This window comes from Pempheris klunzingeri, chromosome 18 (assembly GCF_042242105.1).
Source record: "Pempheris klunzingeri isolate RE-2024b chromosome 18, fPemKlu1.hap1, whole genome shotgun sequence".
Taxonomy (NCBI): Eukaryota; Metazoa; Chordata; class Actinopteri; order Acropomatiformes; family Pempheridae; genus Pempheris; species Pempheris klunzingeri.
Genome location: NC_092029.1, coordinates 17,516,015 through 17,534,025, shown reverse-complemented (window position 1 = coordinate 17,534,025; position 18,011 = coordinate 17,516,015). Strand labels below are relative to the sequence as shown.

The 18,011-nt window shown below is 42.9% G+C and overlaps 2 protein-coding genes across 2 annotated transcripts; one reads left to right on the top strand and one right to left on the bottom strand.

Annotated features, from left to right (window-relative positions):
• Positions 1-4,785: 4,785 nt before the first annotated feature.
• On the bottom strand, positions 4,786-13,510 carry esco2 (establishment of sister chromatid cohesion N-acetyltransferase 2). Its single transcript, XM_070849561.1, has 15 exons — positions 13,446-13,510; positions 12,583-12,650; positions 11,885-12,015; positions 11,372-11,672; positions 10,908-11,229; positions 10,028-10,149; positions 9,720-9,831; positions 9,414-9,492; positions 9,229-9,271; positions 8,857-8,995; positions 8,451-8,582; positions 7,921-8,010; positions 6,385-6,528; positions 6,022-6,206; positions 4,786-5,534 (listed from the first exon to the last, which is right to left on the bottom strand). Exons 2-15 carry the CDS (start codon positions 12,633-12,635, stop codon positions 5,402-5,404), a joined length of 1,986 nt encoding a protein of 661 aa, XP_070705662.1. The 5' UTR covers positions 12,636-12,650; positions 13,446-13,510; the 3' UTR covers positions 4,786-5,401.
• A 563-nt stretch (positions 13,511-14,073) lies between these two features.
• ccdc25 (coiled-coil domain containing 25) lies at positions 14,074-17,796 on the top strand. The gene is made up of 9 exons (XM_070849281.1): positions 14,074-14,221; positions 14,386-14,433; positions 14,560-14,599; positions 14,695-14,746; positions 15,247-15,322; positions 15,524-15,627; positions 15,808-16,010; positions 16,145-16,190; positions 16,307-17,796. The coding sequence occupies exons 1-9, from the start codon at positions 14,197-14,199 to the stop codon at positions 16,334-16,336; spliced, it is 624 nt and encodes a 207-aa protein (XP_070705382.1). The 5' UTR covers positions 14,074-14,196; the 3' UTR covers positions 16,337-17,796.
• The last annotated feature ends 215 nt before the right edge of the window (positions 17,797-18,011 follow it).

Here is an 18,011-nt window from a genome sequence, read left to right as displayed (position 1 = left end):
ACACAAACAGAACAAACACATGGTGGTCAGAAGCTAGCTAATTAGCTAACGCTAGCTAATTAGCTAACGTTAGCTAACCATGCATACATATGAACAGCTCCCACATTTTAATAATAATAATAACAATAATCCTTTATTGATCCCCATGGAGGAAATTCAGGAGTTGCAACAGCCCAATGTACAACATTAAAGTACAAAATTAAAAAGCGCATTAGAAAAAGAGTAACACCTTAAAAAGAAGTTTATGACAGTGAGGTAATATATACGTAGCAGGTATGAGAGTAGTGTAAATGTGTATTGTTGTATGGTATAATAGTATAATATAGAATTGATAAATATGTGCAAGTACAGTACTACCGTCAATCATAACTACTGGTATAGTAATAATAATAATAATATACTATATGACAATAATACTAATGATATTGACAGTTCCAATAACAACCATATTAATAATAGTTCAATATGATAATAATAAAGTTTACAACAATAATGATAATGCAAAAATATAATAGTATGGTTGATGGGTAGTATGTTATGTGCATATTCAGTCAGTCCAGTGCAAGAGGTGGGGGATCAGTGAGTGTTGTTTGTTGGAGGGGGGCGTTAAAGACTCTCCAGCTGGTCCAGAATCCTGCCGCTCGTGTACTGACGAGAACTAAGAGAAGAGACCACATTTTTCCCATATTAGCTTCTCTTCACTGGCTTCCAGTAAAATCCAGAATATAGTTTAAAATCCTTCTCCTCACCTACAAGGTTCTTAATGTTCAGGCTCCATCATATCTTAAAGAACTCATAGTACCGTACTACCCCACTAGAGCACTGTGCTCCCAGAATGCAGGTCTACTGGTGGTTCCTAAAGTCCTCTACAGCAGTGATGGAGCCAGAGCTTCTTCATCATTATGTCTCATGTCCGCTTAATGTCTGCTACTAACTTGCTATCTTCCCCGGAGCCTTTCTGTGCTTTTCTCATCTCTCAGGTTCCTGTGGATCCTGGTCCTGGTCTTGCTGCTGTGGTTCTCTGGCTTCATGATTCACTGCTGTGGATTGTTGGCCACTCGTCATGTTTTTCAGTATTACCATATTGCAAATTTTTTTGTCACATTCCTATTGTTAGTGCTATAGTCACTGTTAGTACGTTGGTTGCTGTTTGTCTTGCCTCTCTCTCTCTCTCTCTCTCTCTCTCTCTCTCTCTCTCTCTCTCTCTCTCTCTCTCTCTGTCAACACGGACCCTGACAGAAGCCGCCCACATTGAGCCTGGGTCTGTTCTTGGTTTCCTCCCATTAAAAGGGAGTTCTTCCTGCCACTGTTGCTCAATATAATATCTGATGCTGCTCATGTGGGGATTCTTGAATCCTTAATATTGAATTCCTGAATCGTTGGTCTCTCTCTTATTAAAGAGTTTGGTCTAGACCTGCTCTTTATATAAAGCGTCTTGAGATAACGCTGTTATGAATTGGCGCCTTATAAATAAAGATTGATTGATTGATTGATTGATGAGCCGATGACTGAGTGAGCTGCCCAGCTGCCACAGCTCATCATGGAGGGGGTGAGGGGGGGTTTTCAGGATGACCTTGATCTTGTCCTTTGTCCTCCTCTCTGCCACTGTCTCCAGGCTGTCCAGCTCCAGTCCAACCACTGAGCTGGCCTTCCTCACCAGCTCGTTCACCTTGTTGGCATCACCAGTCAACCACTGGGACGACTGTTCTTCGGCACCGGGACAACGCAGGAGGTCTTCCACAGTTCCGGCACTCCTCAGCCTCAGAGAGAGATTGAAGAGGTGCTGAAGAGGACCTGCCAGCTGCCCAGCGCACACTTTGAGCATCCTGGGGTTGATGTTGTCAGGTCCGCTAGCTTTGCTCCTCTTAAGCCTGAAGAGCTCCTGACACACCTGGCTGGTGGTGAAGGTGAGGCTGAGTGGGTGTCGATGGGGAGGGGAACACAGTCTTCAGCAGATGTGTGGATGGTAGCAGGGGTGTTAGGGGGGGGACCTAGACATGGTGTCTGAGCTCACATGGATGGGGGTTGTGTTGAACCTATTGAAAAACAGGCTGAGCTCAGTTGCTAACTCCTGGTCCCCCTGTACTCCAGATGGAGTCACACTACAGCCAGTCATTTGCTTCGTCCCATTCCACACCTCTTTGGTGTTGTTCTGTCCAATCTTTTCCTCAATCCTCTCCCTGTATTTGTGTTTTGCCTCTCAGCTTCCCGCGTCAACCGAGTGGATGAAGTCACTCGCTGTCCTCGCCACCGCAGATGAGGGGATGAAAACAATAACAGCGACGGTGTGAGAGAACTCCTGTGGCAGATAGTGGGGTCTCATACCCACCGGCATGAGTTCAATGTCCAGGCTGCAGAGACGCTCCTCCACAGTAACGTGTAAACGTGTGTTGGTATGACAAAGTTCCTTGAATCCTTCAAATGTAATTGCATTGAAATGTCAGTAATCACCATTAATGTCAAAATATTTTATTTGTCGTCACAAATAGTTACCTGGTAATTCAATTCAATTCCAAGAAACCTGTTTCTTGTTCTCACTGCTCAGTCCTGACTAGAAACACTGAACAGTCTGGATTTAATCTCTTCACCTCAGACTTTTAGCCATCAGTCCCTCTTGCAGAACTACATGTCTGTCCCAGCTTAAGTCTTTTACCAGGGGAGGTGGTAACATGCACAGTCTAATCACTCTAACTCCTCAGGTAGTTTGCACTGGTTACGTGACATTTTAAAAGTCAGCTGATGACTGAAAAGCTGCTCTTGTGAAAACTCCTGGTCTTCATCTGGTTGCGTGTTCAATATTTCATCTGTTGTGAATTGTTAAAAGCTGTCGTCTGTGGGATGGATTTTCTCTCCATCAGTAATTAGAGCAGATTTGCTTTTGGTAACAGATAAGAGGCACATTAGAACATGCACAATACTAATACAATACTCTAATACTTTGATCTACCTGCTGGTTTCAGGTCTTAAATGTTGCCTCTTATCATCCGCTACCAAAAGCAAATGATGATGGAGACAGAATCCATCCCACAGGCGACAGCTTTCTACACTTCACAACAGATGAAATATTGAACCACAACCAGATGAAGACCAGGAGTTTTCACAACTGATGGCTAAAAGTCTGAGGTGAAGAGATGAAATCCTGACTGTTTCTTTCCACACGTTTCTTGTCGGGACTGAGCGGTGAGAACAAGTACCAAGGAGTGAGGAACAGCTCAGGAGCACAGTCACATGACTTCACCTGTATCTCAGGTAAAGTGCTGACTCAGTACCCTCAGGAGAGAGGTCTGAATCCCGGCTGGGACATTGTCCCACCTTTCCCGCCAGTACGTGTTGGGAAAGAAGCACAATTGTTATGGCGCTCTTCCATTACACAGATTTAGCTCTACTCGACTCGACTCGACTCGGTTGCGTTTCCATTACAGTAGCGTACCACCTCAAAGTGGCCGAGGTCGAAACTCCAGTAGTGTAATTTGTATGCGGCACAAACACAACTAACAACATTAAGCGTTTGGTTTGCGTGTAGCCGTTTACCTCGTTCACAGAAATAATAAAAACACCCGGTCTGTTTCCAGCGTTTTAAAAATGGCGGGTTTGATTCCTGTGAACGAGTCCCTCTCATGACTCATCCAGTGGCGTCACTCCCTGGCCAATCAGTGGCCTGCAGTATGTTGACGTCACATTTTCGGCTCGACTCAGCTCGCTTGGAACCCCAGCCGAGTAGGTACTAAAATAGTACTTGGTACCAGATACTATGTCTAGTGGAAAAGCACCATTAGTAATTAAGTAAGTAATTAATTAGTAATCTTGTTATCCGATTTATTTATTATTATTATTATTCCGAGGTGTTGCCACAGTGACAGCGTTTGATGAAACCTCAAGAGCTTCATAACTTTGTATCATCCACGTCTTGGGAATGTTTGGACCAAATTTGAGGTGGCTGTGGTTAACCCGCGGAGAGAGACGTCTGAGAACAAAACATGCACTTCCTCCCGCCACTAGGTGGCGCTATGACTATGGCTCTAAATTAGTATGTGCATGTCTTCAGAGCTAGACAGTCATCAAACAGTATAAATGTGGTAAAGATAGGACCTTGTACAGTGGAGTTACTGCACTTTTAATTTCAATCGAAATTCGACGCATCACTACGGCAACACCTTTTCACTACAGACCAACATCAACATCTTGAGGCTTTCCTGACCAAATTTGAAGTGGATCTGGTCAACTGGCTGACTTGAGACATCATAGCGTAAAACATAGCATTTCCTGTCACCACCAGGTGGCGCTGTGACTGTGAATGAATATTGACATGTAGACGTCTTCAGGGCGGGACTCTTATCAAACATGTCAAGTTTGGTGCTGATCCGGGGCTTGAAATTAGGGGGCGCTATGGAGCCATTTTGCCACGCCCATTTGCAAGACCCATAAAATATGTAATTTTTCACCACGACTGATGCGTGTGCAAAGTTTCATGAGTTTTTGTGTATGTCTAGGCCCTCAAACTTGCAATTTATTTCAGATGCATTTCCGCTTGGTGCTCGGGCCCTAATGAGAGTTTAAGAGGTGCTTTTGTTGAGTTCAGCCACAGCCATGCTAGCTAGTGCAGTCTGTGTGCTGTGACTCCATATTTACTACACAGACATGAGAGTTGAATCTGTGTTCTGTAATTCTTGGCAATGCAGCTATTAAGCAAACTGTTTACATTATAGATTGTATGCCCTCCTCTCTCTTAAAGCAACATAACTGTTAGCCTGAGACATGTTCAAGAAACACTTTTAGGATCATAAAACAAAGGCAATGTTTATTAAATGTATTTACAAAGTAAAATGCCCCTAAACGATCTTGGCATCTATCTTTCAACATATTTTCCTTCCAAAATGCCCCAAAAAGCTTAAACTAGTAGCATGAAAAAACAAAAAGTCTTAAGCAGGAGACAACAAATCCTCCAATTCAAGGTGAATCATAGGTTATATTCAGGAATGTGAAATATTTTCAGTCGCTGCTGTTTCAAGCAGAATATAAACATCCAAATAAAAAGCACTGCCAATATACACACAACATAACTTAGGCAGCACTGAGTATAAATACTGATAACAGGTGGATCATGAACCCTTGAAAAAGTCTAGACCTACTTATTCCTGAACACAGAATATTAGAATCATAAATGAAGCTTATTCAATCTAAAGCTTTGCCTAGTCAACAGAAAAAGCTTGAACAGTTATTGCTTTGCATGTGAAAGACAATGTAACTATTGCCTGAAGATGTGTTATACTTACAATATTATATATAATATATAAGTATATATAATTATATAATTATATATAATAATATAATTATATATAATATTGTGTCAGTTAAAACAATAATACAACTTCAATCCACGCGTTTAGTCAGATTCTAAACTTCATGCTATGAAGTTGTAAACAAGGAAGGTCGGTGTGTTGCAGTATTTTGTTGCAAACAGTTTGCCGTCAGGTGTTGGGTCAGAGAAGGCGATTTCTTCCTTGGTTAGATGGCTGCCATACACGAAGGTGCTCCTAAACCAAAAACAAAACAAATATGGACAATTGTAATAATTGGCAGGAAAGGGAAGAAGAATCCACTTGTGAGATGTTTTCCTCATGTAGAAAGTCAGCTGTGCGTGTATGGCTACAATATAGTAGTCGTGGTGGTTGTGAGCTGTTCACAAGTGAAAACAAGCCACAAGAGTAAAATTCATGCTAGTTTAAAGTGTGTTTAAATAGAAGACGTTTCGTGGGTTAACTGGCTCAGAAAATGTACATCAGGTAATCATCCCCACCTCCAGTAAAGCACACTTCAGAGGCTTCCCTAAACCTTATGATGGGATCCACACAGCGGCCGAGTGTCAGGGAAAATGTAAGTTTGACACCAGGGGCTACTAGTCACATACAGCATGTAAATGAAACATGTCATTATAGTATACTGTAGCTAAACTGAGAATATGTGCCAATTTGTACAGCAACAGTAAAAAGACAAAGAGTTCTGTGGAGTGGGACATTGTACCTGACAGTGTCCAGCATGCGGGTTGCGATACTCTGTCGTCTGGCCAGACTGAAGACCCAGATCCGACTGACTCCACACAGGGCTTGTTCTGGGACGGTGGAGCAGCACCAGGCCCTGTGTCGCTCCATGAAGTCGTCCTTCATCATGTCTTTGTGTCGGTCTGGCTGCTCGAGGACTCTGTAGGCCTGGAGGGACGGGGAGAAAAAACAAGCACAGGTTACTGTAGAATGTCCCTGTACACCATTTTAAGGGGTCAAATGCCAAAAAGGTTGGGGGCCACATATGATGATCTTCCGGCACAAATACCAAAAGAGAACAGAGTTGGAGTGAGTCTGCCAATCGCACATGCGGCTCCAGTCGTACCTGACGTATGGGTTCGGCGACCAGACAGCCCACCACCAGGCGCTCTGTGTTGATGAACAGGTAGGTCTTGGCCTGTGTGGGTCTGCTCAGAGTCACCTGCTGGAAACCCAACTCATTGTCGGCCACACGCCGCACATCCTCAGCCTGAAACCAAACACAAGCACACACACTGTGAGGGAGAAGGCATGAAAACTACAATGGACACACGAGTTTGAACACTTGTAAAAAAAGCAAAAAGACAGGTGCATCAATTAATCAATCAGTTATCAACTATTTATTTAATGACCAACTATTGATGAAAATTTTGTCACCAGCTTCTTAAATAACTATTTTCTGGTTTCCATAATCTAAGTTTTGGCTGTGAGCAAAACAAGACATTTGACAATGTCACCTTGGGCCTCAGGAAACATGGACATTTTATAGACTAAACAATCGATTAATCCAGAAGTTGATCAAGGGATTAATCGTCAATGAAAATAGTTCCTAGATCCCTACATGTTCACCCTCGCTGCCAAAAACAAAAACAACATGCTTTACAACACATACAGCCCACAGGCCAACTGCGGCCCGTGGTCCAATTTTCATTGGAAATTCACAGGAAATTCTAAAGATGTGTTGGAATGCGGCCCACACATGGAAGTTGTGTACTTCTTAGTCTCACCGCTAGGGGGAGTAACGGTCTTGATCAAGGCAGCTTCTCTGTAAAATGAGTAATAGAAGAAGAAATGTGCTACAGGTGACCCAAAATGACAGAATCAAGGAAACATAAGAAAGCAAGTGAGTGTAGAAAGTTTCAGACGCAGTGTGCGACGAGAGCACAGCTAATAACTAATGACGATCACTTTTGCGTTACGGAGGAGCTGCTTGATGTTAGCAGTCTAAAGAGCACCATGACGGGTGAGGATGTGTCTGAAGCTGTGCCAGGTGCAGTTGGCATGATGGGACCTAAATGGGACAAGCTGTGTGGAGGCACGACGGATGGGGCTCCAGCTGGGACAGGCCAGGCCAGCGCAAAGGAAGGGCCTCTATGGTGTCCGCCGAGGGGCAAGAAAGTGGAGGTAAGGCTGTTGATTCGAGCACCAGGGCTCTAACACAGACTATTTCAAGCTTCCCTCTCTGATGCTGATGCTGATGCTGTGCACTGGCTAAATCGTGGCTCTGTGCTGCAGCTGCCCTGAGATCAGAAATAGACCAGTTTTGAAGAGAGAAGGACCCCTTCATGAGCTCAGTGACCCTCTCTGGTTGGCATTTTTAGTGGATCTCACTGATCACCTTAACAAGAGCCTACAAGGCAAAGACCAGCTTGTACCACAACTAATAAATGAAAGCCCACTAATGGAAAGGCTGTTTTTTTTTTTCTTTCTTGAATCATATTCAGTTATCAAGCAGAATTTACCTACATTTGATTGATTCATAATAATTAAAGTTAGCAATACAGCTCACTTCTAGTGAGTGGCCCAGCCCTTTGTATGTTTTTCTGTATGTGGCCCTCAGTGAAAAAAGTGTGGACACCCCTGGTCTAGAGAAACAAATCACCTTTTTGATGGCGTATTTGGGATCATCTGGCATGACTAGGAGAATCTTTCCATCCCAGAACTCGGCCACCACCCGCTCCTTCTTCCAGCCCTGGAAACACAACAGAGGAAAGAAGCTGCAGTTACTCAGCTGCTCCAGAGCAAACTCACCTCCCCGTGAAGTAAACGCATGCCAGCAGTCTTGGCAGCAGATCTCTGCAAAATACCAAACTATCAGAAATAAAAACAAGTCGCTTCATCATTTTAGTGGCAAAAGGAAAGAGAATGAGTACATAGTGGAAGTTAGATAAGGGCTATTGCAAGACAACTGGTGGTGTTGTTTAACTGGGATTAGTTCCAGTCTATTTTCAGGGGTAATTCTACTCAGACAAATGTTGCGTTTCCAAGATAAATACCAGCCTTTATATCAAAGCCCTTTGATGTTAAAATTCTTCTTGAACATTTGTTTTTGGCTTGAATTCACGATTCTCTGCTTCACTAATGGCTTCATCAATTCATAGTCTGTGCAACTCAGGATGAAGGAATTTTTACCACAAATTTGATGGAGTCGAGGAAGCGCTGGTGGAACTGGGTGTGTTGGAAATTGTCCTCTGGGTTGTCGGCGCTGTACACCATCCCACATGAGCTGCAGGTCGTTGCTCCAAACTGCTTCTGGCCTGCGTCCTGGTGGGGAAAATACAGAAAAGCACAGTCAAAACACACACACACACAAACACACAGCGGCCCAATAAAAGAAGGGAAATCAACATGTTTGCCAACAGAAATCCAAACCTGATACGACTTTCTCATTTCTAATTTACCTCCTTCAAACCTTTTGGAAAATACTGTAGTTGGCATTAAAATAATGCACAAAAATATCTGCGTCATCTATTCTGGGCCCACATGGTGTGTATGCCCCAAGCAGCGCACACCAGCAAGAATACGAATGTTAACTTACAATGACGAGCTGGTCGTCACCCTGTTTCTCTTTCCTCCTGCGAACAGGTCGCTCTTTGGCTGAAGAAGTAGTCTGCAGTGACATCGTCGGGCCAGAGGGGGTGCTGCAGGACACTGGTGGCTGTAGAGCTTTCCTCAGCCTGCAGGTCACAAACATGCGGTGCTGTAGTGTTTTCAGGGTAATGCAAAAGACTTTGGCATGGAAGTAAAAATGCAAAAGCCACTACTTTTGGACTCAATATATAAGAAAGAACTCATCCCTGACTCCATAAAAAGGTAAAACCCACAGATTCACACTAGTGACATCATTGCTGTTCGTGTAAAACGTTTTCTTGCTCATCCTCTTGCTTTGTGCTTTAACAAACTGTCTCACCTCTTGGAAGCGGAGCCAAAGATGGGATACACCGCTGCAGATTCTGTGGAGAAAAAAAAAATCCAAATAAAGCTTTCATGGAACGAGAGTGATGCGTTTGAAACAGTTAAGTGTCTAAGAAGAGTGGATTTGGCCATAGATGAACTAGAATAGTGGAAGTTTTTAATCAGTGTGTGTCTGTGCACCTTTGGGTGGGCTGCCAGCATCACTGGGGGGGTTTATATCACTCAGGTCAACAATGGGCTCAGAGCTGCAATCCACATCCTGGAAGAAGTAAAGTATATGAGCAACAGCAGCAGAAATTCAAAGGTAGAAGAATGTAACAAAGAATGTAGGTTAGCTGAATAATTCGAGGTCAGCATCATCATTGATCAGTCACAGATGTCTAGTAATGACTAAGAACTGTAGCTAGTCAATAGTAACAATGAAGTTAGGACCAGAAAAGATGCGGTACAATAATGTCCAAGAACGTGTGCACACTTCTGCTGTACCTGCGCTCTGAGGGATGAGGCCGCGGGTGCCGGACTTGATATTGGGGTCCTTGTCAACACAATTTTCAGCTCCTTGGTAATCACTTGTTTGTGTGACAGCATTTTAGGAGAGCTGCAGGAAGAAGATAGTTATTAACCGCCTGGAGCAAAGCGTTTCCCCTTACAAAGTTATTGAAAATGAAACCTGGCAAATTAAATGCTGATTTTGTCTTGTTAAAACTTTCACAAATGTGTTATTCATGTCACCAGTTTCTTCTCAGTTTGGGGGGGAAATTCGGAGGCCTTCAAACTTTTATCAAGTAAAGCACCTTAACGGCTGTGGAGTTTCCGGCTGTTCGTTGACAGAGTCCATCCAGTCATTCGGATCAAACTTTGCTCTCTGCTTGGCGCTTGGCTGGTTTTCTTGTGTCTTGACCGGCTGGATGACAGTCTGCAGGCAAACCATCAGGACAAAATAATTCGCATTAACATGCCAATGTTTTCTCCTTCATGTCTGTAGAAATAACATCTTAAGAGCTCTGGTGTGACACAACTTGAGTCAACCATTTCTATTAGTCAGCTGTCGCACTAAATGGCATCAGCTCTCCATCAGCAGCAGGCCCATTAAGATGCCTGCAACCTTGTTTAGTTTGTCCTAGTACATAAGCTTATGTTAACTTTAAAGAAAAAAGAAGAAATACATTTAGCATATTCATTGTTTGTTCGAAGTTAAATATGTATCTGTAAATCTACAGTTGGCTTTTATTCTGAGTGACTGAGTATGCGCCAGTGGCCTATGTTGCTGCAGATAACTCACTACTCCACCATTTTTGTTCAAATACTGTTGCCATTTAAAAACTAAGCTGTCAAAGAGGAGGTCAAGTGATCACTCAGTTTCACATGTTGCAAGACCATTGAACCTTAGGTGCTCTTGAAGATGAAACAGCATTTAGGCTTTAAATAGACAGAAACATCTCTCTGCTCTGCCCAAGAGGCCCCGAGGAAGTTTTCTGTTAACTGTGAGCCTTTCGAAACATCAACAGTGAATTGGAAGGAGTTTTGTAAGTCTGGTGGACACAGTCACCCAAAGATAAGAGCACAATTTCAAGTTAACAAGCAAAAAAATGTCAAGTGACAGAAGAAAATGTTAAATATGTTGGTGACAGCTTGGCCTGCAGAGTATAGTATAAACACAGTGGCCCCCCTCACCTCCTCAGGACGCTTCTGCTGTTGGTTCACCACAGGAGCGGCTGGCTGCTGCTGCTGCTGCTTTGCCTTCTCACTGTTTGTCTGTGGCAGGACAGTTTTGCTCCTCACTGGGACTGAAGCTGGCCTGGTTGAGGATTTGGGTGCAGACTTTTTGTACATGGATGTAGGTTTCTTCCCTGTACCAAAGAAAGCAGCTCCTACAAAGATCTTCGGTTTGGGCTTCAGGCTGCTGAAGGTGACGGTGATCGCCTTCTTGGACTCTGCTGGCTTAGCGCCGCTGGCAGGAGCCGTGGTAGTCGTGGGTGCCAGTTTAGCAGCGACACTGCTGAATTAAATAATGTATTGATTGCAAAAACAGATTAAAGATCAATTACAAGTGAAAGTACAATTGTGATGGAACATGCAAACCCCTATCATGTCCAAGAAAGAAGCTGAAGAGCTCTCTGACTTATGTGGAAACAAACCTGCTGTTAAGTTTCGGCAGATTGGTCGACTTTGAAGATGTCGCATAGCTTTTGATGCCCATCTTGCCATTAGATCCTGCAGCCACCTTCCTTGGCTTGCTGCCTCCTTTAATATTCTTCTTATTCTTCGCCTTTTTCTCCTGGGAAGGAGGTGAAGGAAGAGGAGGAGGAGACGGCAGAGACTCCTTTAGCGCCTTCCGTTCTAGTGGAGTGAGATAGACGGGCTTCTTCTTGCCATAGAAGGAGCTTGTAACCATGGAAAGTTTGCGTGGAGATTTACGGGGTGACTTGGCTGGGGAGTCTAGAAAAAGACAATGGATAAGCAGAAAAAGAGATGTGTATATATACACATGAGAGAAAGTATGTGGGCAAAATGAGGAAGATGAGCCACTTGCAACATGTTCTAACTCAATGCATCCCCTAGAATCTCACGTAGTCCTTAATCAGTCCTGTAATCAATAAAAACAAACATTTTTACCACACTGAACCATGCCTGTCACTTGTCCATCCTACCTGCTGGTCTACGTGCGGGTTTCTGTGGCGAGGGACAGTTCTCCTTATCCAGACGTCCAGCTGGCTTCTTCCTGGGAGATCTCCTCTTCACGGGGGACATCTCCTCACTCTCCCCCTTCTTGGCCTGGTGACTGGAAACAAGAAGATGATGCAGATGAGTCACAGTGAGAGAAAAGGATATAGCATGTACCACAGATCAGTAGGTTTCCCCAGGTGATTAAAATCCCATGATGAAATAGAGTCTATACAGCAGTAAACAGACACAAGTACAGCATAGATGGTGCTGCAAGTATCATAAAACAAAAGGTATTCAAACATATCAACTAAATCAAGAAAAATAACATGCATAATCAAGGAAAGAGTTAAAATGAGCAACATAGAAAAGTATTAAACAGTCAGTTATTGATACACTGTACATCCCTGTGTCTATGTGATACCTTATTTTGTTTCATTTAGCAAAAGAGCAGGCATCTAAGGGCACTAAGGGCAAATAAAATAATCTGAATGTTGCTAACTTTAGATTTAAATTAGGATTAATCTCATCATAGAATAAGTAAATAAGAATTAAAAATCAGACTGATTGCTCTACATCAGCTTTCAGTAATTGTTACATCGACCTACTTGTTATAATAATTTATCAGTGCACCACATGTGCAGTAAATCCAGAGAGTCAAAGTATTTAAAAGTACCCAGCTCACCTGTCAGAGTCCTGAGAGGACAGCTTTCTCTTCCTGGTCGTAATGGGCATCATTTTCACAACCCTTACCTACACACAGAGCAACATTAGCACATGTCCAGGGTTAATGTACGAAATGCCACCTGTCTGCCCAGTACACTGGAAACAGGGGGAAACATTTACTCTGCGATTTATATGGAATTTCACCACTTTCTGTAACACTGGCTGCATAAGAAAAGTTATTTACTTTGTCTTAAATTTGGGGTAAGTATAATTTACTACCAGGTAGTACAAAAAACAAGTTAAAAAATAAGAAATAGAGACAAGTGCAACTAAGGATCGCAACGCTTTCTGCTAAAATAACTTATTTGAGTGATACAACATTAATTTGCATCGTGCTACCGTTTGATATCTTAGTTTTCCTGACAATGACAGCCGCCACAGGCACAGACCGCACTGCATTCAAAGGTCATTTACGAGTGTTTGACTAGAAATGACCTGATTTTAAACAGAACTTGACGAGAATGTTTCCAGAGCCAAAGTGCGTGTAGCCTTTGTAAAGTGCAGCCCAGAGACAGCAGGAAGGGATCGATAGTTGGTTTTAATATTGATCACCGTTTTCAATTTAAACGACTGAGCCCGAGACAACCGCGAATTTCATCTCGTTTGTGCAGAAATGTTAATTATCTCGACGTGAGCGATGCTTTGGGTTAGCTTAATGTTACGTGTTAGCTAAAGAAGCGCTTATTTAGCAGCTAGTCAGGATGAATGGATAATTGGCGGGATGCTTAGCTGAAGTTGACGCAACGTCACTTAACGTTATAAGAAAATACGCCATTTATCGAACCAAAAGCACAACCACAACACACATGTGATGTATCTTACCGTGCTACATAAAGCGGTAAATGGTGGTGTGAACTTTGACTTCTTGCTGCTCTTTCTAACCGCGTTTCTGCTCTGTGTTTTGAACAGCGCGCGCCACCAGAAAAAAAAATAATTGCACAACCGAACCGGAAACGGAAACACTTTATCTTCTCAATCGAGTTACCACATTAAAAGCGTGGAGGGACTTCTGGTCCTTGCCTTCAAAATAAAGAAAAACGTGTTTGGTAAATGTAATTGAATGGAAGCTAATGTATAATAGGCGTGTAGCACACATGCCCATTCTACAGATATTTGGATTCACCATCCCTAACAGAAAGTACAGAGATGATTCATTTCATTTCCTTGTCAAAGCATAGTCATAAACTAATAGCCAGATATTTTATTTTTACTTGCTACTTTTTCTGCTGTGTTTGCAACGTTATATGAAGAAGCACAGAGCAGCTAGACAGAAGATAAGATTTGGGAAAGAGGTATAAAAATCTGTGTGCTTTAATGTTACCCTGCTATTTGTATGTCTGAATCGTCACGCTTTGATTTTGGAAACACATTTTGTCCACTTCCTGCCTGCTACTTGCTAACTCTGGTTAGCTTGGCGCAGCTAGCTAACAACTTCCCGGGTCATCTTGTACATGCGAGAAGTGACAGCAGCAGAGACCAGTCGGCACACAAATAATCATATTTCCTCGAGTCCACGACGTTCAAACTACAAACATTTACTCCTCATTATTTAGCAGAGGTCTTTTAACTTAAAATGGTGTTTTACTTCACAAGTGCCGGTGAGTGAACACGCAGGGTTAGCAGCAACATTAGCTTGTAGCCTGGTTAGCCAACACTCCTTTAAGCTTTATTTCTCAGATTTTCTCTGTATTTATATATGATGTGTTTCCAGCTCGTGCTGCGGCTTCACCCTGTAACTACTGATGTCTTTGTTCTCTCTCAGTGGTGAGCCCTGCCCACACCATCTACATGGGAAAAGATAAATATGAAAGTAAGTGATCGTGAACGCAGCTCCACAGACACACAGACACCCTCGGATTCACGATTATTTGTCATGTACCATGAAAGATGCCACAACAGCTCTAACTTGACAGCTTTGTTTTGTTTGTTTTTGCAGATGAGGACTTAATAAAGTTCGGTTGGCCTGAAGACATCTGGTGAGACTTTCTGTTTTCTACTACAGAATCTGTTAGCATGGTTTGTGTGCGCAGTTATAACAGTAATGTTGTTGTTTGCTTTTTATCACGTCCAGGTTTCATGTGGACAAACTGTCTTCAGCTCACGTGTATCTGAGAATGCCAAAGGTAAAGAGTGAACACAGTGATCATGATATGATTCCTGGTCTAACAGTATTAATTAGAGTTTGGTTACTGGCCAAACCAAATATTCTGGCTTTACTTTACTTTCTCAGCAGTGATGCTCAGGTTGATCTAAAGTGTATTTACATTCATTTTCCAAAATCGCCTTCAGGGTGTGCTGCTGCTTTGAGATCAGATCTTGTTGACTCATGATTCATAAAATTCTCTTTTTTTCAAACCAGTAAAACGTACATGTCTGTTTGCTTTGTCTTGCTGTGGGAATGTGCGGTAAATGGGTGGTAGAAGAAGCTGTAACCCTTGAAGTCGGAGTAGTTGGTGCGATATGCTGCTGACTAGAGACAAAGGGGTTTATAGCTGTCGGGCTGAACGCCTGCTGTCATTCTTTACAAACTGTAAAGAACTCAAAAGAGCTTGAAAGAAGAACCCTGCGTAGCTGCTGATCGCGGCATTAAGAGGGTGTAACTGACCGTGTGTGTCTTTTCTAGGGTCAGACGATACACGATATCCCCCCGGAGGTGCTGATAGACTGCGCACAGCTGGTGAAAAACAACAGCATCCAAGGTAAAGATCTGCTTCCATTGTGAGAAGCCAGAACCTCCATTATCACAGCTGATCAAAGAGGACGAGATGTGCTGCACTAAACTTGTATGCTGACAGCTACACTGAGAAATCATCCTGTCAAAACGTCTCTGCTGTTTTCTGTGAGTGGGGCATGCACAGGTGCCTGTGTTTATTAAAGCCAACTGTGCTGTAATCTGTCAGGCTGTAAGATGAACAACATCAATGTGGTTTACACACCGTGGGCCAACCTGAAGAAAACAGGAGACATGGACGTGGGACAGATCGGCTTCCATCGACAGAAAGAGGTCAGTGGAAATGAAAACGCTGTAATGGGCAGAAACAAAAGGGAAAATGTTAGAAAAACGATCGATTTAAGCTTCGTTGTGGTCGATCTCAAGTTGTTTTTCATACACAGAAATGGCAGCAATGAGAAAGTCATTCACCCCGAAGCTCAGCAGCAGGTTTAAAAGATGCATATTTCACAGGTAAAGATTGTGGCGGTGGAGAAGAAGGTCAATGAGATCGTAAACCGTTTGGAGAAAACAAGAGCGGAACTGTTCCCTGACCTGGCGGCAGAGAGAGAGTCGAGAGACCGAGAGGAGAGGAACGAGAAGAAAGCTCAGGTCCAGGAGCAGAAGAAGAAAGAGAAGGAAGAGCAGAAGAGGAAAAAAGAGATGGAGGATCTCCGGTAAGCCTGCAGCACCGAGCGTTTGGTTATGGCCCCCTCACGGTGCGCTGTGCTTGTGAAACACTGCTACTGTTTGGGCATTTTTAGTGAATCATCTCTACATTTATCGATTATGTTTTGGTTTCTCTCTGCAGGAACTACACTTCACTGATGAAGAGTGAAAACATGAAGACTAATGAGGTGAGGGCTGGTGTAGATAATGTGTGTTTTGTTTAGGAACAGAGAGGCAATCTCCACTTGCCATTAGAACTTGACTCTGATGTTCATCACATTAACTCGTGCTCATCATTTCGCAGGACGGCAACGATTCGGACGACTTCATGTGAGGGGTGAACATCGGGCAGCAAAGCAGACAGAATCCTCCCCCACCACTCAGATCTGCCGTCAGGACGCCACCCCGCTGCTTTTGCTTGCTGCAACTCTGCACTGACATTGAACACAACAACGAATGGATACCTTTTTGCTGTTGGACACTTGGAGCATAAAAGCGAGCCAATGAGAAACGGCGCCCGGGGACTGATTCCACGTGCTGATTGGTTCACTGCTTCCAAACCAAACCAGACCGAGCTGCCTGGCCTCTTCATCCGGGGGAAGACACTGTAGAAGAAATGCAGGACAATAAGAATGCTGAGGATCATTTTGGGGGAATCGCACTCAAATACTCGAATAGCAGAACTGTGTTTGAATGGGTTTTCACTTCCATGTCAGCTGATGTTGATGAACCTGGTGTCGGGGGGTTTTAATAGCCCCCTAAAGGCTGAAGGCTGCACAGCCATCTGCTCACTTTCTTCATGTTGTCATTTCTCTGCATGTCAGATTTTATTCAATACAGTTCAATGTATGAGTTAAGATCAGTTATAGTTATTATGTTGACAAGCCCCTATGTTCTTTTGCAAATCGCCAGAAACCAGTCGCAGCCCCAGTGGAAACACTGAAGTCCTGAAAGATAATATTTTTATATCTTCTGTGCACAAAGTTAGCATCTAATGGTTATTTCCAAATTCCATAAAGCCCAAGGTGACTTTTTCAAATTGTGTATTAACAACCCCCCTTAACATGTACACTACGTTTTCACTGACAAAACAGTAAAGCAGAAATTCCCCATGTTTGAAAAGGTGGAACCAGCTTTTAAACATCTCTCACAGTCAATTGAAAGCAAATATTTAATATCATTTTTTTTCCTTTGTCAAAGACGTCCACTACTTTTCTCCCATTCAGTCCTGGACCTGCAGTGCCGGTGCTACACACAGCATGTTAAACACAGACAGTGGTGATTAAAAAGAAAAGACTGCACAGTATTCCTGCAGGTTTTCCCCTGTAGGTGATGACAGCAACACATCTGCACCGTGGATGTATTAAGAGAAAGCTGCAGGTCTAAAACGCTGATGTGGAACAGACAACAGTTTGACAAAGACTGACTGACTTCCATGTGGAGGATCTGCAGTCTGCCTGAAAACGTGCTCACATGAGACTGTAAGAAAGCTACAAGCCATCTTCGTGAGGTGCTTTGCATGTGAAAAAAAAAAAAAAAAGAATGAAATGTTAATGCCGTCATAATCAATAGTGAGGTAATGTTTGTAATTTAGTTAATTTACTTCACTTGCTAAAATGTTACGTTTCTTCTCTCCAATGTTTAAAATCAGACCTGTTTCAGCAAATGTAAGAGTCATCTAGAGTAAATCTAGAGGTGGGAATCAGTCAATTATGTGTTATAAAGGATCTGATAATGAGGTGATAACATGGGGGAACATTTGGAATGAAGCTTTGTTATTATGACTACATGTGCTGCCAGTTTGAATTAAAAACAAAATTTTCTTTGTTCCTCTTGTTTTTTTTTTAACCTACAACTCTACATTCAGATGTATTGATCACAATGGCCAATAATTAGATAATTAAACAGAGCTTCTATTTGTGTGCAACCTTCTGAGCCTGGACGTTGGCAGTCGAGCAGCTGGTGGTACACAGGTAAGACACTTTACTTTTCCTCCTTGGAAATGAATG